The 27,723-nt window shown below is 38.4% G+C and overlaps 1 protein-coding gene across 2 annotated transcripts in view; it reads right to left on the minus strand.

The window, feature by feature from the left end:
• Positions 1-27,723, minus strand: part of LOC108266008 (IQ motif and SEC7 domain-containing protein 1) — a 111,449-nt gene that overhangs the window by 22,094 nt on the left and 61,632 nt on the right. Inside the window, exon 1 of one of the 2 annotated variants that reach the window (XM_047155596.2) lies at positions 26,368-26,672. The exons of the other annotated variant lie outside the window; for it this stretch is intronic. Within the exon in view, the coding sequence (XP_047011552.1) occupies positions 26,368-26,432 (65 nt within the window). The 5' untranslated portion in view covers positions 26,433-26,672. Of the gene's footprint in view, positions 1-26,367; positions 26,673-27,723 lie in introns of those variants that run through there. 2 annotated transcript variants of the gene reach the window in all.

The following is a 27,723-nucleotide window of genomic DNA, read 5'->3' on the forward strand; positions in this document are numbered from 1 at the left end:
TGAATATAGTCTCATTTATCTAATATTTACTATTATAAGATTACAACAAATGTAAGATTATTAAACCAAATATATATATATTTTTTGCAATGAAGGTATAGCCCGTGAATATGAAGATCTCTGTTTATATAGAAACACTGTTTATTATACTTAACCTCTTTTAGCATGTACATTTTTAAATACAATGCCCTCTAGAATTATTGCCAATCTGCATGAAAATGTGAAAAATCTAACAAGAATAAAAACAATGACACAACCAATAACTGATATTTTGAGCTCAATCATAACGGAACATTGTAACTTTTATTTATACGTGCGTCTTCAAAAGATTTATTTATTTATTTATTTATAAGTAGTGCCATTTCCCCCCCCCCTACAAAACTAAATTACCGCCATTCTTACAATTAATATTTTGTGACACTTGCCCTGGAAAGAATAACAGCACTGAGTTGCTTCCTATTAAATCAAGCAAAGATATTGTTCCACCCCAGGCAAAAATACATTTTAAGCTCCTTTATATTCTGATCATGATTTAATTATAGTTGTCCTCATAAATTATAAACTGAATCTAGTCCAGAATGTAATTATATCACTGACATGAAAAAAAGCTATAATCAACATAATAAGCACATACAACAATCAGATATGAGCTGATGTAATTGAGTTTCCTTAATCTTTAATTGTGACAATATAACAGATGATAAAGGAATAGTTAAAATCGCATTATCATCCCATTCTATCACAGGTCTTCATTTTTCTCTCTTTCCGCTTCATACTCACATGTAGGCTTGCGCCCTACGTGGGAGTTTCTTCTTCCGATGGAACCACATGGCTCATGTCACACACACACACACACACACACACACACACACACACACTCAAACGCAGTCCCAGTCCCAGCTACCTCTGTGGCCTGACATGCAGGATAGATCTGAATGTATACTGCATGGTGGAACTTGCAGGACTTAAAGTCTGGAGCTGTTGCTGGATATAGAATAATGCTGGATAAAAACTCCTGGTGACTTGTCAATCAGCAATGACTGTTATGTGGTTTATCTGCAGCTTCAACACTCCCTCACTACTAAAAAGCACCAGTACCAGTAGTGCACTCAAAAAAACAAAAAAAAAAAACTCCACGCAGTTCTCAACTTGTCTTTTCTATCTGATTCACTTCCTCTTACTATATCAATCTCACAGCATTGCAAATCTCTCTGCACAGCAAGCGGCTGGTAACCACCAACATAGCAGCACAGCATTAGCAACCGCTAAATGCTTTAGAAAGCAACAGCAAACAAAGCATTAAAACACCCAAGCCATTTAAAAGAAAAATCGCTACAGCAACTGAACTCTACTGGTATGCCTTGCCTTCTTCTCTGATTAGATGTCTAATGAATTATGTTCTGTATTACATTCGAATTCATATGCAACACACACACACACACACACACACAGAGGAAGGAGAATTTATGTACTCATGTGCACGTCAGTCACACCAGAGCAGCTGCAGCAACCAATCACATGGTGTGTATATGTGTGTGTGTGTATGTGTGTGTCTCCCTCAGGGCAGCACCCACTGAGACCTAGGTCAACTCCACACACACACACACACACACAGAGTGAGAGAGAGAGAGAGAGAGAGAGAGAGAGAGAGAGAGAGAGAGAGTACACAATCTATTTCTCTTTTCAAACATCTTTTCAAGCCTGTTCCTGGTCCTGTTGTCTAACATAATGATGTGCTGTAATGAGAGAAAACAGCTACAAAGAATACATTTTTTTCTTTTTTTTAAAGTGCAAATAATTTTCAAGGCTGCAACAAACATTTGAAAGCTTTGACAAAATTGAAAATTAAATTAATTGAAAAGCAGTAAAACAATTTTGAACATTTATCATTTGATACTGTACACACTATGTATCAGAACCATAAATATTTGGGCATTGGCAAAGTTATCGTTATTTGAGCTGTCTACAATAGTGTATTTGGAGCTGAAGTTAAATAATGACGTCAAAGTGCAGACCTGCAGCTTTAATTCAAGGGTAATAGAAATCCAAATCAGGTGAACAGTGTAGGAATTACAGCACTTTATATATGGGGTCCCCCCTTTCAAAGGGCCAAAAAAGTTGGCTGTTCAGCTGTTCCGTGGCCAGATGTGTGTTTATTACCTCATTATTTCATAGATCTAGAGTTGATTTCAAGTGTGGCCACATTAAAGCCATCATTATGCTGAAAAATCAAACGAAATCTACAAGAGAGACAGCCAAAACATTAGGTGGGGCCAAATTAACTATTTAGTACATTCTTTAAAAAGAAGGTACTATGCCACTTAACTCAAGTCTGAATGCAGCCCACAGTGCCTTGGAATTTTTGTTAAGTCAGGAGAAAAACACTTTAGACTAAGATGATTTTGAGGTTTTGGCAGACTCCCAGACAATCCTGTAATAGTGATTCACAGTCGGTGCTGTTTTACTTACAGCTACATTTTATATAGCGTTTTTCAAGACACTCAAAGTGCTTTACGTAGTACGGGGGGGCGGGGTCTCCTCAACCACCACTAGTGTGTAGCATCCACCTGAATGATGGGACGGCAGCCATACTGTGCCAGAACGCCCACCACACACCAGCTCTGGTGGAGAGGAGAGAGTGATGTAGCCAATTCAGAGATGGAGATTATTAGGGGGACATGATAGATAAGGGTCAATGGGGGAATTTCACCAGCACACCGGGGTTATACCCCTACCCTTTTATGAGAAGTGTCCTGGGATTTTTAATGACGACAGTGAGTCAGGACCTTGGTTTAACGTCTCATCCGAAAGACGGTGCTGTTTTTACAGTATAGTGTCGCTGTCACTATACTGGGGCATTAGGACCCACACAGACCACAGGGTGAGCACCCCCTGCTGGCCTCACTAATACCACTTCCAACATTAGACTTCCCCAAGCGGTCTCCCATCCAGGTACTGGCCAGGCTCAACCCTGTCTAGCTTCAGTGTTGCACCAGGCGAGACCTGCAGGGAGATATGACTCTGGCTGTGTCAGGGGTCGGAATTGGCAGGAATTTTCTATAAGGACGTTATACTTCAGTTCAGATGTCAAATTTTGCCCCGACACCAGGCATGAAATAATGGAATAGTGAAATTCAATTAGATAATTAACCGTCCTATTATGTTGTCAAAATGACTTCCACAGTTTAAATACACACAAAAACAGCAAAGAACAGCTTAAAACAGTAATTTGCCTATTTGAAGTTCATGACCCTAAATGAGGAAGGTCAAAAAATTTCAAAGAGAAAAAGATTAACCAATATTACAGACATGTCAAATGTGGAAATGGGTCCCATAACATAATAGGAGGGTTAAATTAATTAAAAATGGTAAAAATTTTTTACTAAAAACTCCCATAGACTTCTAGGGATGAAACAGTCACCGGTTTCATGATAAAATTCCCTGACGGTTAGTATTACCGTGTCACATTTAATCATCATTAAAATCGAGAGTGATTATCATGATTTGTACAACTCGCAGTAAATGCTGTCCACACACTCCCAGCACGAGTCTGACGCAGGCGCAGCATGCAACATTGTTTTTTGAGCATGAAAACGGACGCTACAATTAAAAACTGAACGTGTCTGCTTAATTCAGCATGAATGAGTTAGAGTTGCAGCACAGATCAGCAGGAGTCAGATTTCTTTCCTGACAGGAAGAGCGAGGCGAGCTGACTGACAGGAAGAGCCTGGCGAGCTGGTTGACAGGAAGAGTGAGGCAAGCTGACTGACCGTAAGAGCCAGGCGAGCTGACTGACAGGAAGAGTGAGGTGAGCTGACTGACAAGAGAATGGAGGACGATTTGGTTTAATATAAGCGAGTTTGTCATTGTACTGTTTTGCTGTTGTGTTTTTCATTAAGAATAATAATGAACCCACCATTCAAGCAATTTCCGCCTCTGAATTGCCCCTAATTGAAAGCGGAAGTGAAATGCACACGCCGCAAGGGCATTCATAAGCAATTTAAAAGCGAGTGGAAACGTGCCAAGTAAGCGCCAAAGCCCCCTTTCACAGCAATTTACTTCTAGTAAGCTCTGCAGACAGGGTTACCATTTTCTATTAAGTTTCCCTCAGCATTTTTATAAAATCCCTAATATGACCACACTTCGTATTGGGTCCTCTTGGAATGTTGTGAAACGTCCCAAGCGCCGTCACTGCCTTCCGCTGTCACGATCTCGCCGGCAGATGGAGCTGCGGCGTCGGCGTGCATGGACAGCTGCAGTGAGCGCGAGTGCACGAGATTACGTAATGAGGACTGTTTCCTATGGACACGTGCCTCCGTTTTGGTTTTGTTCTCTTCCTGTACAGGTATTGGTTGATGTTCGAGGGTATGTCATAATTGGTCCCAGCTGTCTGTATTCAAGCGTGATTATGTTTGTTATTTAAAGCCCTCGTGTTGCTGTGCACTTCACGCAGTATTAACTGAACGTATAGGTGAATACGTTTAAGTATGCTAAGTCGTGTTTTCGTGTCCTGTTCTTGTTTCATGTCTCGAATCTAGTTTCATGCTTACACCTCGTTTATCTCTTCCAGTCTAGACTGCGTTTCATGTTTATTGACTTCCATTTGAAAATAAAGACTTTGATCTGCGCTTGCTAGACTCATTTCGTAACATCCGCCATGTTCTCTAACTGAACTAAATGATCACTTTATAGTATAATAATAATATAAAAATAATAATATAAAACCTGTTTAAATGATTTCAGTGTGTGTCAGTACCTTTTTTACATTTTCAGCACATTTGAACAAAACCCTGATAATACTGATAACCGTGACAGTTTTGTTCACGATAATCGTGATATGAAATTTACATACCATTACATCTCTACAGGCTTCCAAAGAGTGTGTTTTCTAACATCTTAATGCATGTGGTGCCTATAAAGACTCTTTCCATTTCACTAAAGGTTAGTCCACCTGAAAATGTGGAACCACATGCAAACTTCCAAAGTTTGGGGAAAACTGTAACATTTTGTGCAATCTACACAAACATGAATTAGCCTGGCCCAACAGCACAACTTGAATGAGTAAGCAGCATCAAGTCATCAAGTGCGAATGACTTTTCTTAAGCTGAGGAGATGACTGTTAACAACTACTATTAATATGCCAATTTGTCATGTATTACAGTAAGGGAGGATGTAACAAATATTCTTTTTAACAACTGTGGAAAAAATGTAACGTTAATTTAGTCATTTATAAGTTTATTGTTGTTTCTGTTACATCTGTCATTTTACTGAAACACACACTTTGATCTGCCTTGTATATCATTTTAGCAATTTCTATTATAAATTCTATTATTTGAATACCGAAAATATACAGTGAATAAGTTATGCTTTATAAGTGAATACGTTATGCTTTTATAAGTGTAATGGCTGTAATTAAAGTGTATAATAATTTTAATAAGTGTAATTAAAATCAATCTTGAGTTTATTAGTTTCGTACCACAGTGCTGTTGAATTCTCAAATCTGATTGGGTAGAAAGTTGGTCGGATCGGTTGGCTTATTTTTCTGTAACAGTAGCTCTGACAGTAGTGCTGGCTGTAATTCAAATCGCAGGTTTATATTAATGTGCTCGTTCTAATACTGTACATTATCATTTCTATAGTAACTCGGTCAAAGGGATTTGTATGCTCTACAAATCTATGTTAATAATAAACTGACTAAAAATCACGTTATTTACCAAAGAAAACTGTCTATTCGTTGATATGGTGAAGCTTTCTGTAAGGAGAAGTTTATTTAACATTTTTGGAAGATGTCTCAGGTCTCAGCACTTTGTACTATGTGCGTTTTGGCTTCTTGGTAACAAGACAAGACAAGCTGCATTTTTTAACACAGTTTTTTGTCTTATTAACCTCAAGAGAGAGAAAGACATGCTGGTGAGGGAACAATATAATGTCATAACAGGAACTAACATGTCTCCTGGATGGTCCACAACATTAAACATGACTATACATGGTAAAAAAGTATGACGTTTCACTCGTTAATACATTTAAAAGTGTAAATATTGCCAAATTGCTGTGGTATAAGAGGAGTAAAACAGTTCTTAAATTAGCCTTTTGGAGTGGGCCGCACAACACCAGGTTGACCACATCCTTTTAGAATATTCAAATATTCAGGGCAGTGTTCAGTGGAATATTTGAAAACCAAAATAAGCAATAGTTGCCCTAATAATTAGCATGAACTATGAGTGCAGGAATAATCTTTTACTTTACAAGAAACAGCTCAAATAACTCACAAGTTAGGCCTCTACATATTTCATACAATATTAAAAATCTCCAAATTCCCACCAGACCCCATCAAAAGAAACATGCAGATATCTCAAACCTTCAGTGCGCACAACATCTGTCGCGAGTAACGCCAAAAGGTTCTCGTATTCATGCTGTTCTCTAATAGGACATTTTTGTGCTTCCCCACAGAGCCTCACGCTCTGAAACTACAGCAACAACAATGCAATTGAACTCAAAGACAGAATCTCAGCTCAAATACTTCAGCTGGAAGTCTCACTGCAGAACCTGGATCTGCAATGCAGAGGCATGGAGTTATTCCCACTTTCACTTTGATGTGGAACAATAAAGAAGTACTTTCAGCATTTTAGCCCAGATAGATAGTGAGGGGGCAGCCTTGGGCTACACTGAGACAGCTGTGAGGATGTCAGTTACCCCAAATGATAGACTCTTGTAGCATGTCGGTACATTTTCATTAAATCATCGCTGACCTGAGGAAAAAAAAAGCAATCAAAGTTTTTTCCCCTCTTTACGGACAGGATGAGGTGAGAGTCAGTGTTCATCGTACAACCCATAAGAAGTGTCTGTGTCAAAGAATATGTATATGAGAGAACGTGAAATAAAGATGGTGTGAAGGACAGAGAGGGAGTTGAGATTTCACAAGGGCACAGGCGGTCAGTGCTGGCTATAATTAACAATCCTGTGTGATTAATGGAAAGGCTGTTAATTAAAAGTGCTGCTCAGACTACTGCTGAGGTTTCTGTCTAGAGAGCCTGACAAAATCCACACAGCTTGTTAACCCACTGCTCAAACTATAATGGATACAAATCTTTATTTAAAAAAAGAATGATTTATATAGATCTGGTTATAACAAGTGGACTACACTTGCTGATACAAATGCATGACTAACAATACAAAATACTAAAAATCACTGTACTGTTAATTGTTATATACAAAGGGGGAGAATGTGCACTGGTTAGATGCAGTGATCGAGTAGCAATTGTAGTAGTGGTTAAGTAAAGAGAGAATATTCTCCTAAATGTAGGAGAAAGTTCCCTTCTTTATTAATTATCCTCTCATACGCTACAGTACGAGAGGAATGTAGCTAACATACAAATATCTCACCCTAATGACACCAGTAAGTGATGTAACTGTCAGGTATCATGTTTTACGTCACAGTTCCCAAGTGCCATGTGCTTTTGTTTTGGTCTCTCTGTCCCTGTCTTGTCGCCTTATTGTGTTCACCTGTTCTGTGTTACTCCTTGATTACCACTGCTTGTACATTCTTATCACATGAAATTAGTTACATTAAATCCAATCCTTGTTTCCTAGTTCAGTTCCATGTTCCAGGTGTATTACTTCCTGCCTTTGCCTCATTTATGAATATAGATTGCCCTGTGTTATGAATATAGCATGCTTACTTGTATTTTGACCCCCGCTATGGACACTGACTACCGGACTGCCCACACTAAATATTATTCAGAGCACCCAATCTTGCATATGTCTCTACTCAAGTTACACCTGTTACAGGAACCTAATTTGCCCAAATGGCAAGTACATCGAGTCGAGCCATATCCTCATCCAAACCTCTAGCTTTCCAAAACAATTCCACCTTCACAATTTATGGCTTTAGAATCTGTCCAAAATGTTACCGCCTTCAGATACACTGTGAATTTTCTTCTTCTTTTCTATAGACTACAGTTGGTTGTGCTATATCCTTAACCACATCAGTATGTCCGGGAGATACTTAAACTTGAGGTTTGGGGCAATTTACAGCCACTCTACCGTTACATTAAAAATAAAATATATAGGAATTTTAAAAGTAGACAACAAATTCAGCAAATATATTGTCATAAGCTACAACATTATTGCACTTTTTATCCCGTCTATTAATAAATAAAAACAGCAGATGTATTAAAACAGTCATTACTGTTTACTTATATTAATATCCGTATCAGATTCAAAACTCCCATATAGAGCTGCGATAACCGATTACTTTGATAATCGATTAATATGTCGATTATTTCTTTGATTGATCGATTAGTTGGATTAAAAGGCCAATTTTTCTTTTCTGTAATTCGAAAAAAACATGTTATTTCACATTCTGCCCGATGTTGTCCTTCAAACATGGTGCAAATTGAAGGCTATGAAAAAGGTATTAAATGTATCTCTGTGTGCTACATTTTGCTATACACTGTGCAAAAGGATTTTTTAAAATATTAACATTATATTTTGAAAAGAAAAAAACAACTGATTGTCCACAAACTTTAAAGCAGAAGTTAAATCACTATATTAAAAATGCTAAAAAAAGAAAAACAAAAGCACAAAGTGTTAACTGGTAAGAGGATGAATGTTCTGCAATAACACACACCTTCACTCATTTGAACACACTAACAAGTTACTTTATTCTGTAAATGTATGACGTCTTTACATTTATATACAATTACATGATATAATCCCTTTACAGTTACTCCTCTCATAAAAACACATATTTTCTTTCAAAAATAACTAAATATTGCATCAAACAACATATTGGATCAAAATGAATATTTTAGTCAGAGTTATTGCGCTTCCTTTCTGTTGCCCGCTGTTTGATTGACGTGGACTCGCGCTCATTCAATGAAGGTTAACGGAGACTCGCTCGCTGTCAGGACGAGTCTTTATGTAAAATGGAAACACAGGTGTGAATTTCGAACATTTACAGATAAGGATATAAAGGTAAATATGTCATTTCTGTGCTGAAGAAAACATGTCTGGAACACATTAAACAGCACACGCATCTGTTTCAGCATCTGACACGACGAGCCACGTTAATACACTTACGAGTTTGTTTGAAGCGCTTAATATAAAACATTCTCATGTTTTGGACGACCTGTACCATGCACTTTTCCCGCAGCAGCTTACTCAGTAACCTCTGCTGTTTTTCAGTGTTTTATTCATAGAAACGCATTTTTCACCATTGTGAAGTGACGTCACTGACTCAGTTATCCACAGTGACGTCACAGACCCGACTAATCCATAATCAAAATCATTGTCCATTATTTTAATTATCCATTATTATTGATTACTTGTTGCAGCCCTACTCCCATATACCATTTTTTGCAACAAAAAAATGCAAGCTACTACATACATTTGTGGCATGCAGTCTGTTCATTTTCCTAACCCTAATCCTAGTCTGAACAAATACATATCGATGTGTTATGAAAGAAAGGTAGAAGAGAATGTATCTCTGGCTCACTAGCTGTATCAGAGTGACAACTACTCATTGTAGAAGGCTTACTGAATTCCATCACAGCTCATTGTAAATCTATATATCATATAACAGTTTTTATTTGATTTGATTTTTATTTTATAACAGCCAAACACTGTCTCTGCCAAGTTCACTTTTTCAAAACTCTACACTCAGATAATTCAACAGTGCTCAAACTGTATCTGTAAATATATTTTGATTTGTACCACTAGCAAAACTATACACATTATACGGCCAAATGTTTGTGGACACCTGACTATCACACCACACCATTCCATATTTAGTCTCCCTTTGCTGCTATAATAACCTCCACTCTTCTGAGAAGGCTTTCCACTAGCTCTTGGAGTGTGGCTGTGGGGGTTTGCGCTTTCAACCGAATATTAACCGAATATTAGTGAGGTCAAACACTGATGTCAGGTGAGGAGGCCTGGGGTGCAGTCAGAGTTCCAGTTCATCCCAAAGGTGTTCAGTGGGGTTGAGGTCAGGGCTCTGTGCAGGTCACTTGAGATCTTCCACTCCAACATTAGCAAACCAGGTCTTCAATGGGCTTGTTTGTGCACAGGGGCATTATCATGCTGGAACAAGTTTGGGTTATTGTAATGCTACAGCATACAAAGACATTACATACAAGTGCACGTCCGACAGTTTGATAAAAGGCCACACATGGGTGTGATGGTGTATACTGTATATCTACAGAGCTATTGTGTCTGATTAAATGAAAAACTGTGCCAAATGGATAGGAGATTGGATGCCAAATTGATAGCAGTTAGCTAAATAATAAATAGTATATTGAACTTAATCAAAACTGTGTAAGCCACAATGAATACTCTGAGTCAGAGCACAGTGCACAGTACAACAGCACATTGTGTACCGAAACATCATACCACAAATCCTGAACTGGCTCGTACAATATAAAGTGCCTCGTTTCATTTTTGGATGACCTCCATGGAAGAAAAACACACACATCATTTGCATAGGACAACAAGGGATTTATTTCACCATCCTAATACAGTCACACACTAGTTTACTAGTCCATTCAAGAATGGAGTGAGTTTTCCTCCTATATTATTTACTATGAATTAACCACACAGGAGTGACGGAAAGCATATGATCAACTGTTGTTTCCGCTACAGTTAGAATTAAAACGAGACAACATAACAATGGAAAAATAAGACCAATGTATGACAACCAGTGTAGCGCAAACTGTGGCTATAAATACCCGTAAATGCTCGTTAACATGAATGAAGTTCAGGTGGAGGTGGTCATGTGACGTGACGGTGTGGTGCAGTGGCTGCTGGGGACTGTAGTCCAGAGTTCCTTTTCGGATGTTACGTGACAATATACCTTTCTGTTTGTAATCAAAAGTAAAAGAGGTGCTTTTCTACCAAGCAAGAGAAATGAATTACAATATGAAACTAACTAAAGAAAAGATTTGTTTCGCAACATGTACGGTATATACATTCTATAGCACACCTCCTGCAATGACTCTGCTCAAAACTTTGTTATTTATTTATTTATTTATTTATTTATTTTTTGGTCATGAAATGAACTGATGTGCTAAGCTGTGTGTTTGTATAGAAAGATTTAATGAGTTTTGAAAAAAGGGAACTTGATCATGACTAATGACTCATGCTTGTTAGTAATTAATAAATACCTAATATGTGAGTGCTACTTTCACATTATAACCTATAAACATAACACAAACTCACCAAACCGTGCTGTGCATGCCATGCCATACAGAACCGCAAGGCACTGCTTGTTGGGTTAGCAGTTCCAGCTCGTTTGTCAATTTCGCTGAATTTCTTGTCATTGTTGCGGCCAAAAATCCTTGACTTTGCTGCGGCTATGTTCAAAATTTGTGAAGCAACTTGCAGAGTTTTACAAACTACTTGAACTGTCTTTCACAGTATGTGTGTTGGTAAATGAGACCTCTTAGTTGTACTCATGTTCAACACTCGTGAATGAAAACGGGCTTTGTCCGGATGCGCGTTGCCCAAATCTGCGAAAAACCGGCGGTAATTTAGAAAAATTGCGAGCTCCTCCGAATATTGCAGAGTTTGCTTGATTTCACGTTCATTTCTCTGCGCGCAAAATTGCGAAATCCTGGACGGACTGATTTGTTATGTCATTTCAAACGCTTTCAGCCCACGCTGTGAATTGAGTCAACTTTGGATCAATAAATAATCAATCTCATGAGCAATAACACCGTAACTATTCATGCCAGTACTTCAGCAGGTGCTTTCTTTCTATTTCATTTTTACCTTCATTAGCCCACATCCCTGCTGGCTCATTTAGCAGACATGATCGTGTCCTGTGGTGTACTGAAGAAATGACTCAGAGAATTTGAGAAAAAAATATGGCTTATAAAGCGAAATAAGAAAAAAAACCTTTTCCCACCAGAAAGCCTCAAGACACGTGTTCGTTCCACTAGAGTCTAATTTTAGCTCATGTATTTTAATCAGTCTGATAAAAATAAAATAAAAACCCTGTGGGGGTGTGTGTGTGTGCATGTGACAAGTGCATATGTGTCCATATATGCATACATCATAGGCTAATTCTGTACTGTTTCCCTGCAGCACTGTTTTTTTGTTTGGGTGTTTTTTTTTATATAGAGACAAACAATCAGGAATGCCTTTAATAGCAGGAAATGCTGTGTCATGTCAGGAAACATTAGCAACAAATAGTCTTTTAATTCAATACATTTCAGAGAAAGCTGGAAAAGCAATCACTGATATCACTGCACCTGTATCCATCTGATACAGCCAGAATAACTGAGCAGCATGATGATCTGCTAGCTCATCCTCTACATACTTACAGACAGGAGTAAAAATGGCACACCAGCCTGTACAACCAGACAATACTTGCTGGAGCATAATATATGTCTACACGGCTCAGTCTAGTGACATGTTTATAAGAGCTGGGAGAGGGAAGAAGAGACATTTTATTTTTGAATGGTCATAAGTTTACTGAAGAGGGACTATTGCACAAGCTGAGTGAGACGAGATCAGAAGCAATATAAAAGCGAATGTACTTTGAGATATTTCAGTTAACTTTACCAACCTGATTCAAATGTGCACGTCGGTTCCATGTGAATGAACACAATTTGTTTTCGTATATCCAACTTGATTTGATCTTTGCATTTTCAATGTCCTGAATAAAACGGAACCCTCCACTCTCACCTGAGCTCAGGATCAAACCCAGGTCACCGGCCATATGAAACTTTACCCACTGAGCTGTACATAATATAATCAGTTTAGACTATAGTTACAGGTGCATCTCAAAAAATGTGAATATCGTGGGAAAAGTTCATTTTTTCCCATAACTGAATTCAAATTTTTTCAATTTTTCAAGCCTTTTTTTTGTTTTAATCTTGATGTTTACGGTTTACAGCTCATGGAAATCAAAAATCCAGCATCTCCAAATACTAGAATGAAGAATTTATAATGCAGAAATGTCGACCTTCTGAAAAGTATGTTAATTTATGCACTCAGTACTTGGTTGGGGCTCCTTTTGCATGGATTACTGCATCAATGCAGCGTGGCATGGAGTCAATCAGCCTGTGGCACTGCTGAGGTGTTATAGAAGCCCATTCACACACTACCGACAATTTGGAAATCTGTACCAGTCAGTCTGTACCGCTTGTCTTTGGACTGGGGGAGGAAACCAGAATACCGGGAGGAATACGTATTCTCTCTTTTCCATGTATCAAGCTGACATTCTTCATATTTGATCATATTTAGCATTTGCTATATAAGTTACATTTGTACAGACTTAACCCCAGTCAGATCAGGATGTCTCTCTCTAGCCGCAGACCTCAGTAACCCAGAGGAGACCATATTACAGAGGAAAGGACGAGTATAGGATTATCCTCTTCTAACAAGCTTTCAAATGTAACATATCATGTTTGCACTCTTGACAGAATCAGCAGGTCGGTGTTTCAGCTATGAGATGTAGTGTTCTGTCCTCACATCACACATAAAAAAGCAAGGGTGGAAAAAGTACTGAGCAATTATACTCGAAAGTATAGATAATCTGTCAAAATCTTAAGTGCACCTATTATGGTTTTTCCGATATTACCTTTCATGCAGTGTTATGTAGCTGTTTGTGAATGTAAAAATTCTGTAAAGTTCAAAAATAAAAGCGCACGACAAACAGAGATATTGATTCCCAAAAGAAGGAACCGATTCTGAACAGCTGAAACGAATCGTTAGTAATTCCAGACTTACTTCCTGTTCTAACCTTCATAGGTTTGTAACAAAAAGCCCCGCCTCTGGTCTTCAGCGGCAGCTGGCGAACAGATGGAGCTGAAACTCGTTATGGTAGTGGGCGTTTCCTTTTCCCGACACACGCTGACAGCAGTAGACAAATCACAACAGACTGGGACATCTGACCAATCAGAGCAGAGTATGCTCTCTGAAAGGAGGAGTTTAGAGTGAATCCTTTAGAATGGATCATTTAACAAGTCATTTGTGACACTGGGGGGAAAAAGGTAATGCTGCAATTTAAATTATGAGCACATTAAAGTGTTTTGTCAACTTGGATGCATGTGAATCTATTGTATGAGACCTTTAAAACAAAATTATGCACGTTTCAAACCATAATAGGTGCATTTTAAAGTGGGAGTACAGGGAGTCGAGACAAAAAATGTACAAGTCAAAGTGGAAATGTTGCTACTTTTTAAAAAAAGTAAACGTATACTTAAAACGCATTAAAAAGTCAATGTTTTTAACTAATGAAATTAAGTAATCTCGTGTTTTCATGTTGAAAGTATCTGCTGCTTATCTAAAACTGTTATAATTTTCGTTTTTTAAAGCAGGTATGCCATTTTGCCTGTAAAATCTAATGTAAATAACCAACATTTACCATTAGCTAGAATTCAGTTGTTAGCTACTGGAATCTATGCTCATCTAAACTGGTATTAGTAAAGAAAACAGACTAACTTGGTTAAATATAGGCAGTTAATGTTAGCAAATTAGTAAAACGTCATGAGGTAAAAGTTCATGAGGCAGGAGGATGAACACCAATCCTACTTTTGACCACCCTATAAAAAATCCATATATACAACATAGGACTACTGTACAGTACTGTGTGAACATTTTATTACGTCATTAGCATATGTATGTTTAATATAAGTGAGTAAAAACCAAAGGAATATTCCTTGCACTGACACTGAGGTGTTGAACCTGGCTTATACTTGGGAAGTGATTTTGCGTGTATGCGTGTGCAGAAACAGCGGCAACGTGAGCGGCATTATTATTCACACGCTCAGTCCATATGTTATGTACATCTGGAAGATTTAAAAGCGCCATGTCAGAGACAAAAAGTCCTGTCTGACGGTTTCCAAGTAAATCTGCAAAATGTTTATTGACTTTATGCACAACGATGCCAAACAGACTGATGAGCGCTGTCTCTCTTAAAACTTTCCACCATGGTCATGATTGTTGTCATAGGCTTCGTCTTAAATCAAAAACTCTGACCTTAATACTCAAAAGTATTTATTAATCTAGAAAATCCAGACGATTAGTATGCAAAACAGATCTGATTTGCACACTAACTGTAATAGGAAAGTGTTGGTACTCAATAATGGTCTAAAATAGTACATAGGCCTAAGTATGTGATTTGAGACTCAATGACTACGTTTACATGGACAGCAGTAATCTAATTATTGACCTTATTCTGAATAAGACAATACTGTGATTAAGGTGTTTACATGAGTTGCTTTTAGAATATTCCTTTCATATTCCCGTTTTACATGTGATTATCGGCACACGTCATTATGTCCCCACGCCACGCCGTCCGACGTTCCCTCCAGAATTTCACGTATTAACATACAGTTGGTCTTTGTTATGGTACCGTATACAGTTTTAGGCGTTTCATTTTTAATTTTATGAAAGCTTCAAGTGCAGTTAATTATTTGTTATGCTATACGTCAAATAGACGACCATGGGCTGCATCCCAAACCGCATACTTACCTACTGTATAGTAGCTGAAATACATGTTTTTCACCTACTATATAGGTAAGTATGCGGTTTCGGATGCAACCGTGCTCTCTTGTTTACCGTCAAATGGTTGAGCACTGCCGTGTGTGTACGTGTCCTGTTGGAAAATGCGGTGAAAACTCACACACGATGTTAATAGTGTGATTAAGGTGTGTACATGTCTATAATGCGACTAAAACAGGAATACTCCACACGTCTTAATTCAATTTGTGTTTACTTCGAGTATGACTTTAGTCGGATTAAGGTCATCAATAATCACTGTTTACATGCTAGTTTCTTAATCAGAGTATCGTCTTAATTGGGTTAATATCCAGATTATTGTTGTCCATGTAAACCTACTGAATGTTAGTTTGCTTAGCGGCGGTAGATGGATGGGGAAATTTGTAAATTTTTATAGCAAAACGCTAGTGCTGTGTGTCAGGACAGTGAAAAAGCCTAAAATAACATCTACTCTATTAAATGAAATGTGGCTTACTAAAAGTGACTCCCATTAACAGTTTCAAATAATATTACAGAAAATCCACCTTCAATATATCTAATACCAATTTGTAAAATAAACGAATGAAACAAAAGAGGACATTGTGAATTTCTCTCATGACCCCATATGTAAATCAAGTGACCCTATGTAGGGTTGTGACCCCTAGTTTGGGAACCCCTGTTGTAACTGTTTAGGTCCTTCTCTATTGCTTGCCAAGAACTGGACACTCAGGGGCACTATTTTCAAAGTTGATTGTACCCAGCAGATCACTGCTTTTGGCTAGATTTTGTTTTATTATGGATTTATAATTTACGACTTGTTCGTTCATATTCCACAAATGTTCTGGTATATTTTTATGTTTCTGTTCTTGGCATCTGTTTTTCCACTGAGCCAGAGTCACTCAATGTTGTTGAAGAAATAGTGGAGGTAGATGAAATTTGTTTACTTTTACTGTGTTAACTGTGTGAAAAAGACTAAACAACAGTAGCATGTGCACTATTCATTTAAAATGTGGCTTGTTTAATTGTGATATTTTGTAAAATAGATGAATAAATCTGAACAGGAGGTGAATTTCTCTCACAACGCCATTTATAAATCAAAAGACCCCACTTGGGGTCATGAAGCCTACTTTGGATCAGATTTGCAGATAACTTCGTTCCTTCCTGAAGTAGCAACTGAACACTAGTGGTACACTTCCTGCACTTGATTCAACAATCAAATGGAACCCCGCTAGTGTTAATCTGCAACCAGACAGAACAATCCATTATGGTATCATTATGTAACTAATCTGAGCTTATGCTCCCAGAAACAACCAAAATATACGGGGAAAGAAATACAAAATGGTAAAATCCACTAACTCTAGTGGCAAGTGTGCAACCGAATGTGATCTCTGGGATGATGACAGGATTGTAAAGCGTTCTAGACCTACTTCTTGTTTGTACAGAGCTCCAAGGCCCAGGTTGGAACCCTGGCAACAAATGGAGGCCCTCGGGGGTTTTTGTGTATGTGTGTTAGTTGGCGAGGCTTGCCTCTGATCAATGCAACTACTGCCCTTAGACAGGAAAATATCCTGCAGTATTTGTGCCTACATCATGTGTATTGTGTATGTGTCTGACTCCTTAATCATGCTGAGTATCATATGCTATAAATTAATTCTTAAAATAGTACTGTAACCTGTCTGAGTCATCTGTGTCTAAATCTGATGCTATATTTCTCTGTGTGTGAATTGTGTGTGTGTGCAATCACACTAGGCCAAGTGAGAAAGCTGGGTGTTGCACACTCTCTAATGTATTGCAGGTATACGTGAGAGACGACACACGAACGTGTCGATTGCAATTATTTTGAAGCAGACGAGCTCAAGCGTCTCATCATTTCGTAATGTCTACCCTCTCTCAAAAATCATGGATGAATCTTTTTTTTCTGTACAGTATACAGTTTAATGGCAAAAACAAATGTACGAATATATGGGAAAGAGCTGTGAGAGGCAAGACGAGGAACGGCGAGAGAGTTAGTGGAAGAGAAGAGCAGTAGGTGGATTGTGCATTTTAGGTCAAGGCCTTCGATTCAGTCTATGCCAATCAGAAACTATTTTAAATAGACGAGTGTGACGCACCACCATCTCAAAATAAAAAAGGATACTGGCGTTCAACAGCCAGTGTAACAAAAAACTTATAAACAAAAAAAAAAAACTAATGTCAGTCTGAACGTCTAAAAGCCAATAGAGAGCATCAGGCGTGTAAAGCAATAGAGTCTAGGCTTGTGAGATCGTCTGTAATATACCATCGTCCTATCGAACCCCCCAAACTATCGCAAACTGACAGTAGTGGCTTTGAGGATGGAAAAGAAGGGGGCGTGGCCAGACAGCGGAAAAAATACTGGAAGCTGGTTCTTAGTCGACTGTAGCTTCAATCACAATCAATCAGTTTTTTAAAATACCCCTTTACAAGGTCAGGAATGTTTGCAAAACTCAAGTCAGGACTGTAAATAAACATAATAAGTTAGTAGCTGTGACTAAGCTCATTATTAAATCGAAATAAAATAACTACGCATGTATGTGCTCTGGGTTCAACAGCAGCGGAGATACTTATTGAATTCTTGTACAGCGAAGTAGCCCCGATAAATAGCACGCTGTTATATTATCTACTATATTATCTTTATATATTACCTGGATGTTTTGTGTGTAAAGACATTCGCTGCTTTATCTGTTCGGCAGTATGGACGAGGGAAGCTGAGATACGTCAGAGAAAGATGTTTTGTTGCTCTGCTACGAAGTTAAAAAAGCAGCGTATTAAGGTTCATATAAGATACAAAATAGAAGAAAAGGAAACACATATTAGGAGATACAATGCAAGTTATTTTTATAGATCTTAAAGCTGCAGGCACCACATTCTCCAATAGACTTGATAATGGTTGTGACTTGATAATGAGTGGCGATGTTTGGAATTGTTCTTTGATTCCCGATACTATCGTCAATCTTCCCAAGCCTAATACGGCTTACAATCCTTATTTTAAGAGCGTGTAATTGACTTTACATCAATTGCATGATTATGTGAATTAAGGCCTTGTAGATGGCATTCGACGATAACACATTTGCACGATTACACACATTGTTAAACACACCATTAAACACTTAATTTTTACCTTAGCAACAATCACTGAAGCGTTTTTTTCATACAATTACTGACTTTTTTGGGGGAGGCATTCTTGGAGACTTCCTTTTGCATCAGACGGTCTGCTCTTGGGCTGAATTTGCTGGGATGGCCAGTCCTGGACTCATTGGCAGTCGTTTGAAATCTGCGCCGTTTGTAGATTATTTTCCTTACAGTGGAATGATCTTTTTAAATCCCCTGCCAGACTCATAGGCACCCACAACCTTTTTTCTGAAGGCCTTACAGAACTCTTTGAATCTTGGCATGATGACACATACCTCAATAACAAAGGGAACACCAGACACTAGATATGAGAGGGGTTTAAATAAGACAGGTTCCACCTGCACTCTAATCGCAGGTTCTAATCACTGGAACCCAATCTTGAACACCTGATTCTAATTTTATGGATTTGAAGGTGTGATAAATACAGGGGTGTACTTAGTTTTTTGTTCAGTTAAATTGTGAAAATTACTACAAAATGTCAAATTTATGTATCATTTGATAGTGTATCAACTTTATTAATATGCAAAGATTTCAAAGAGGATCAAATGTTTGCTTGTCCAAATATGTCAAAAAACCCAACAATTTCCATGGAGTGTACTTATTTTTTCACGCCTGTATCTTAGTGCACTAATTTTTTTCCCCTACTTTGAGACTTTCCCCAAGAGCTCATCAGTGGAGGCCAGAGTCCAATACAAAAGAGAAAGGAAACTTAATTGCACCATGGAAGTAATCTTCAATATTCAATAGTCTATATTTATAAAGATAAGAAAGTTAATAGAGGAGAAAAAGAGAAGAATTAAAACAAAATGAACAGATGAACTATGATGATGAAAAGTAGGAGGAAGATGAGGAGGAAAGACATGGGTGTGATCTCACTGAAGTACACAAGGACCAGTCAACCACTGTTATTGGCTGGAGCACAGGACGAGCAGACAGGTGGCCAAGGCAGAATGAGCGGAGGATGCCTCATGCAGCGAGAGAGAGAGAGAGAGAGAGAGAGAGAGAGAGAGAGAGAGAGAGAGAGAGAGAGAGAGAAAGAGAAAGAGCAAAACACATGCCTGAGATCATTTCAGTGTTTACACAGCAGCAGTGAGAGTATTAGAGCTTGTCCATTTCATTTTAAGCTATGCAAATTAGAAAACTAAAACCTATTTCCTGCTTGTCATTTTAATGAAGAAAAGTAATAGTCATTATTTGGTAGCGCTAAAACACACAGGATTAAATTTCCAGCACTGAACTATCAAAGCAAATGAACAATATAAAAGTGAATGCAACATTTTGTTACACCAAGGAGCTCAGCTCTGAAAACTGCCCAGCACACTGAATCAACACATTGTCCTCTGCAGACATACTCTGACATTGGACCAACACCAACACTGAGAGCATGCAGACAGACTTGGCAGTGTATCCACAGTCCTGCTGCCCACATCTGGACCAGAAAGACAGAGAAAGAGAGAAAGTGAGGGAAAGAAAAAGGGAGAGAGATAGAAAGAAAGAGACCCTCTTTGTAATCTAGTTTAGCTACCATGAAATACTTTGGGGTTTTTTTTTTTGATCATCTCAGCCACTCACCACTATGAGGTTCTTCAAATCAGAGTCTTAAAAAGATTCAACCAAAGACCAACGTAAAGACCACCACTGGCTCTGGCTTTGTTGAACTTGAACACTAACTTCATTTAGCTTAATCACAGGCTCCCATTCTCTTGCTGTTTCACTCTATTACCCAGAAAGCATCTGAAGCTCAGTAAAGATAATGAATGTTTCACAGTTGCACCCTACAATGAATCTGTGCTCTGGCCTCGATCACCCAATTCAACATAGATCACGATTTTGAACTCAAATCTCAAATTGACCACTCCAAAGCACTGCCCATGCCCAAGGCCAAAGTCAAGTCAGCTACAACACATAATAGATGTTGTGGGTGTAAATGAATATTATTCCATTATTTGGATTGAATGGATTATGTGTCTAAAACAAATACAAATATAGATCTGAAAAATAGTATTTGGGTTTTTTTTCTTTTCTTGCCAGCTTCAGGGACTGGAATACCAGACAAAACAAAAAAACAAAAAAAGTCATGTGAGATTTTTACTTTACTATTGAGCAGCTCACTGAAGCTGGTGTGGAGGGTTGCCAGATATCAGCTAAATTCCTGCCACAACTTCAATTTCAAAAACATCACAACACCCCACCCCCAAAAACAAACAAACAAACAAACAAAAGCACTTCTGGTACTGACCACGCCCACTTTTCAGTTTAAATTCGAATATGAAAACAGATCTAAAGCACTAAATAGATACAGATACAGATAATGGCATTGCCTTACAATCCTAATAGATACATTAGAGATGGGGTAAGACAGTAGAGCGTCAAGACAATTAGAACCCAATCCACAATTTAACATTTAAAATATGTTAGTACAAGGTATTACTCAAAAATACATCAAAAGAGCAAACGGTTATTTCAGATTCAATTCAGTTCAATTTTATTTGTATAGCGCTTTAAACAATGGACATTGTCTCAAAGCAGCTTTACAGAAACATATAAACACAGGATACAGATTTTAAGTGTGTGAATTTATGCCTATTGAGCAAGTCGGTGGCGACGGGGGTCAAGGAAAAATTCCCTAAGATGATATGAGGAAGAAACCTTGAAAAGAACCAGACTCCGAAGGGAACCCATCCTCATCTGGGTAACAACGGATAGTGTGAAAGTAAAGAAAAGTTCATTATGGTTTTTATATGAAGTCTGTTTGTTGAACTAGTCCACTGTTCACTAAAGGAGACCTGAGTGTAAAATTGTATGTGGCAATTGCAGTCCTAAGACCATAGCAGCACCCGTAGTCCCAGCAATCACAGCGAGAATGTCCGTGTGGAATTTAGGTCCAAAACCATTTCCATGGTACTTAATGCGTTCAAACACACTGAGCAGCAGCATCAACAATGAAAATGTTGACCATGTGGACATTAGACAAGTGATTTGTAAAAAGATTTTATTTTTTAAAAATGTACTGGTGTGTTATTTTTCCCCCCTATTTAATGTGTATCACTGCACAATCACCTAAAAATCCACCATCCAGATGGAGTTTAATGATTCTCGCAGTTCCTTTATGCACAGCTGATAAAATTAGCATGCCCGCCCCTATTCTCCTTAAACCTGAAATGGTGGAAATGCTCGATTTCCGTCGGGACGATTCTGGAGAATAAAAATGTTTAAATGGCAAATCATGTGCAGGAAATAAAAAATCAATATCACACAAGCCTAGTTGGAAGGCTAAATCCCAGCATCACCAAACTACTGCTGTCCTTAACCTTCAGCTCTTTGCGTTGGAGGCTATACTCTCTCATTTGCAAGATTCTTTGGAGAAACGTGTCTGCCAAATGAATCTAAAAATTCAACATAAAATACTTCAACTGCTCCTAGTCTGAGTTGCTCTAGATTACTTACTTCATCTAGTTGACTGAGCACAGATAATGCATAGTGCGCAATAATAAAGGGTAGTCACAGCTGAGCAATCAATATTACACTGGATTTTTAAAATTTTTTTTATTATTTCTGTTAACACCAATTCAAACATATGTCAATCACACAGATGTGTCTTTTGTTATAATGTCAGTGTTCAGCTGATGATGAGGCGTATCACATAGACATCACATGTATAAGCCTTCCGTTTTGTATTGGCGGTGGGCAGAAATACTCTATCAGGGTATAAGTGGTTGCTTTTATGGGTCCTCCACAGTCCCGCATTTTAATGGAATTATATTGTAAATCCAATATAACTCCACGGAAAATGCTGGCCTAAGTGCTAAAAGCATGAATGATCTAATAGCAGATAGTAACAGCTGCTAAGCAGTGACTGGATGTTCAGGAAAACAAGGCACTCAGTCAATCGGTTAACTAGCAGCCTTAACAGGATCAATCTTTAAAATCATTTAGCTTTATACAAAGTGGACACTGATAGTTTATTAATTAATTTAGCACAGATCCATTATGAAAACCCCTGGCATCATCCACTTATATGGTGTCATAGTCCAGTCATTATTAAATCATATTACAGTCAACAAAAATCCCTTCAGTAGAGCAGGGTGTATTACAAATATAACACTCTAGCTCATAAATCATTTCTAAAGTCACACGATGCACCTTCTGGTGTGAACAATGACAAGGAAGTACTGCGAAAGCCTGAAACATCACTTGGCAGTACAACAGTGCACCTTCCATCCCTACAGCCCTCTCTGCCTGACAAGTGCGCTAATTCAGAGCGGCCTGGAAAAGAGAAATGAAACGTCATCTGCTGTTTGATCACACCAAAAGTCTTTCGGAATCAGACGGGCCCCTGCTAGGAAGGCGAGAGAGGGAAGGGGCGAAACGCTCCAGTATGGTATGTTCAGTACATGTCCCGCCTGTAGGCATCGTCAGAGTGTGCAGCGTTACAGCTTTCGGATTTCAACAGTGTGCTTCGAGTGTGAAGTAATGAAACAGACAACCATGTTACAAAACACAGTATTTTGGATTTGTAATTTATTTGGATATAATATTAAGAAACACTACATGTCTCATCTATGCTGTAACGGGCAGAAACAAAATGTTCTCCACTGTTATATTCAGTAGCACAGAAAGTGGATGGATGGGTGAAGTCATACATAAGCTCTAATTGGATAGGATTTAGTTTCACAGGACGTGTGTAATAAAATATCTGCAGGTCTCCCTCGCATCTAGACAACATTGAATAAATGGGCTTAGTGGGTTTCCTTTTTTAATAAACCCAATGTTTGTAGAACCTATAATTACATTATAGATCTACATCATCGTTTATACACGTACAAAAAAAAGTTCTTCTTTAAAGGTGCGTTGGATAATTAAGTGATCTTACCTTCCTATTGAGAACCCTTTCTGTCAAGGAAACGGTTTCAAAGACAACCGAAGAACCTGAAAGAGTTCTGCATTTTCTAAGACTGTAGAACACTACAATTCGCATGATATTCTGGCATATTCATATGAATATAAAGTGAGATTTAATAAGTAGCTGTCACCATAACAGAGCATTTAATCAGCTCGTTCATCTTCTTTGATGAACTTGATTTGCCTTCTAATGAGCTCTCAGTGAAGACAGTAAGGAAATGATGGGATACCACCCAAGCCATCTCTGCTTTTTAGAGACTCGTCTAGAGCATGAAACCCTTATTTTGTGACTGCTGGATGATGATTGCCTTTCTTAAGATTTCGGGTTAGGCAATATTGCAATATGTCATGAATATCATGCTAAATAACATCACAGTTCATTTTTCTGAGATATTACAGATATCAATAGTTTTATATCACTGAAATCCATTGCTGCTGACAAAAACACTAATTAGATGTTAATAAATATATATGTGTATATATATATATATACACACACACACACACACACATAAAAGACTTAATTTTTCCCTCATTTTCCATTGACTTTTTTTTTAATAGAAGTTTTTTTTTTTTTTTTTTTACACAATGACTGTTAGCAAACCTAATATGAAAAACAGCAACACTAATGATTCAGATAGAATGGGAATAAAATCACCATAAAAATACCTTGAAGATAGGCATATGTGTCTAATATTTTTTTTTATTATGAGATAAAATCTAATATTATTCAGCCTATTTTTAGATGATTTTTTTTAGACACATTTCAGTATTTACATTTTCTTACTTCGTTAGTCGATAATTGTACTTCTTTCTGGAAATAAATACTTAAAATGAGAATAATTAGCATACTGAAACATGAAATTAGTAAAAAAAAAAAATGTCTAGAAATGTGTAATAATCATATATTTAATTAATTCTAAACGTATAATAGGAAGACTAGACACATTTGACTATATTCGAGATCTTTTCACATGCTAAGATGTCAATTCGTGTGGACAGTGTGGTTTTGTCTCATCTCCCAGTGTAAAGATAATGCTTTTTGAACAAACCCAATATTTGATCAGTATTTATACAATATCAGTGATGTCAAGTCCATTTCTGAAAACAGGGTTTGTGTAAAATAAAGAGGAGCGATTACACGGAGATTAAAATACACACTGCCAAATCTGCAGCACTGAATAAACATGCTGGATTAACACCTACAGTGTTGGACTAACACCAACCAATAGTGTTAATTTAACACCAACATATAGGTGTTTATATAAATCCAGATGGACCAGAGACAAAAAAAACTGTAAAAAAGAAAAAAAAAGAAAAAAAAAAAGCACCGCATAACAGCGCAGCACGTGGACGCAAAAGATCACGATGCGTGTCTCACATGCGCTGTTACACACATCACCGCTTCACTGCCTAGAAGGATTATACTGTAATTCAAGTTTAGACACATCAGCCTTACAGTGCCAGTTCGAGCATGTCCGTTGCTGTTACTGCTGAAAAAAGAAACAGATGCATTTGTGCACAGAGAACTGACTGAACACTGAAAATATTGAACTCATCCATCCATCCATCCATTTTCCATGCAGGGAGCCTGGAGCCTGGAGCCTATCAAAGGGAACATGGGGCACAAGGAGAGGGACACTCTGGACAGGGTGCCAGCCTTAATCACACACAGGGCACAATCACACACACTCACACACTACAGACAATTTGGAAATGCCAATCTACCTAAAAGCATGTTTTGGACTGGGGAGGAAACTGGAGTACCCTGAGGAAACCATCGAACACGGGAAGAATGTGCAAACTCTGCGCACACAGGGGGGAGGCAGGAATCAAACCCCTAACCCTGGAGGTGCAAGGCAAACGGTTGAACTCATCCACTTAAAAAAAAAAATACACCATTTATGTTCAGTAACTGGTGAGGGTTGCAGTGGATCCGGAGCCTGTCCCGGGAACAACGGGTGAGAAGACGGTTAATAGGACTCCAGTCTATCATATTCACACAATCCTTCATACTTATGAGCAATGGGAGAACATGCGAAAGACAGGACGACGACATGAACAGACAGTAACCCCAGCTCGGAGGGAACCGGGGACCCTGGACTACTCACTGCACCGCCATGCTGCCTCGATCTTATCCTGATCTGATCCCACAGCACTAACATAACACCTGCGCTTTCAATCCGGCTGGACAACAAAAAGCACTCGGATCATTAGTAAATCACGATTACGCATATTTGATCATTTTGACCTTATCATTGCTGTACTGACGTGACAATGACATCTAACATGCTACTGATGTTTTCACACCTGTTTTTTTTAAAATATTTTTTTTTACCCTTGTTCATTCTGGTCAATGCACAAAAGGGTTACAGTGGGTGTCGTGTCAGATGTCATGTTTCCACTGCATGGATTCCTCATGCTTAAGGGATAGGATGACAGCCTGCAGTTCTACCAGGGCACATCTGTATGCGAGCTGATCCTCTCCACACCATCCTCTCTGTCTGAGTAACAGCACCAGACTAACATACAGCAGATATCGCAGCACAATATCAAATAAACGCTGCATTTACATGTTCACCTGCCTGGCATCCTCTCCCTAACACTGGACCATGCAACAACAACAACACCAGCAGCACTCAGGCTCACACACACGCGCACTTGTTTTGCAGTGACGCCGTGTCCTTTTCCAGCTGCTATTACACACCACGAGTAGGATTCCAAACATTATTACCTTCAAAACATGCCACCCTCGAGCAGCTGAATTCTGACTGACAACCGTGCGATAACCACAAACACGATACACGATTAACAACATCGGCGTCTTACCAGTAAACAAGCTTGTTGTTGAGAATAGCAGGAGTCTTATCCGACGCGCAGTTGATGCACCACATTGTTGCTAAAAACGTGCAGCCGTTTAAACCGCTATAATGATTTAGCGCTCATTTGTCTCTGTCATCCATTACAGCGCGCGCGGGAATAAAATGCAGGGTTTGGGAGCTGAACTCCTGCCAGAGAGCTGAGGGGAAACGTCAAAGCATCTCTCTCTCTCTCTCTCTCTCTCTCTCTCGCTCTCTCTCTCCTTTAAAATCCTCGACGCGGTAAAATCTGGCTCGCGCGCGTTCAGCGTGACACAGCACTCACACCGCTCATACTCAAAACGATTTATTTATTTATTTATATACATCACAAAATTAGTTCAGTAAAATGATTCAGAAAAGAAAAATAAAACGTAAAGAGGGTCAAAAAATACCGTGTCAAATGACTAGTAACATGTAGACTAAATGTTTACAAGCGTTTTAGTATTTAGCCTGTTACTGACAGGGACTAGTATACTCAACAACAACAACAACAACAATGTTGTTTAGGAGTCCATGGAGTTTACTAAAAGATGGTCAGAAATATGTGGACACTTGACCATCACACCCATACGCATTCCAGAAACCATAGGCATTATCCCTGCTGAAAAACAAACAAACTCTAATGGTTTCTGTGGGTCTCTACTGGCAATTTGTTGCCTTCTATTGGTGACATTGTCTAGTGGATACCATTAAAGCGCACCTATTATGGTTTAGAAATGTGCCTGATTTTGTTTTAAAGGTCTCATACAATAGATTTACAAGCATCAAAGCTAAACAACAACAACAACAACAACAAAAAAAACATTTTGATGTGCTCATAATTTAAATTGTAGCTTTAACTAACCCCCCCCCCAAAAAAAAGACTCATTCAATGATCCGTTCTAAAGGATTCACTCTAAACTCCTCCTTTCAGAGAGCATACTCTGCTCTGATTGGTTAGATGTCCCAATCTGTTGTGATTGGTCCACCGCTGTCAGGGTGTATCGGAAAAGGAAACGCTCACTACCATAACCAGTATCAGCTCAGTCTGTTCGCCAGCTGCCGCTGAAGACCAGGGGGAGGCTTTTTGTTACAAACCTACCTAGGTTTGTACAGGAAGTAAGTCTGGAATTACTAAAGACTCACTTCAGCTATTCAGAATCGGTTCCTTCTTTTGGGAGTCAATAACTCAGTTTGTCGTGCACTTTTATTTTTGAAACTTTGCAGATGTTTTTACATTCACAAACAGATACATAACACTACATGAAAGGTAATATCGGAAAAACCATAATAGGTGCACTTTAAGGACCAATGCTGGTAATGGTTTTGATGGTTAGTGGAAACC

Source organism: Ictalurus punctatus, chromosome 5 (assembly GCF_001660625.3).
Source record: "Ictalurus punctatus breed USDA103 chromosome 5, Coco_2.0, whole genome shotgun sequence".
Lineage (NCBI taxonomy): Eukaryota > Metazoa > Chordata > Actinopteri > Siluriformes > Ictaluridae > Ictalurus > Ictalurus punctatus.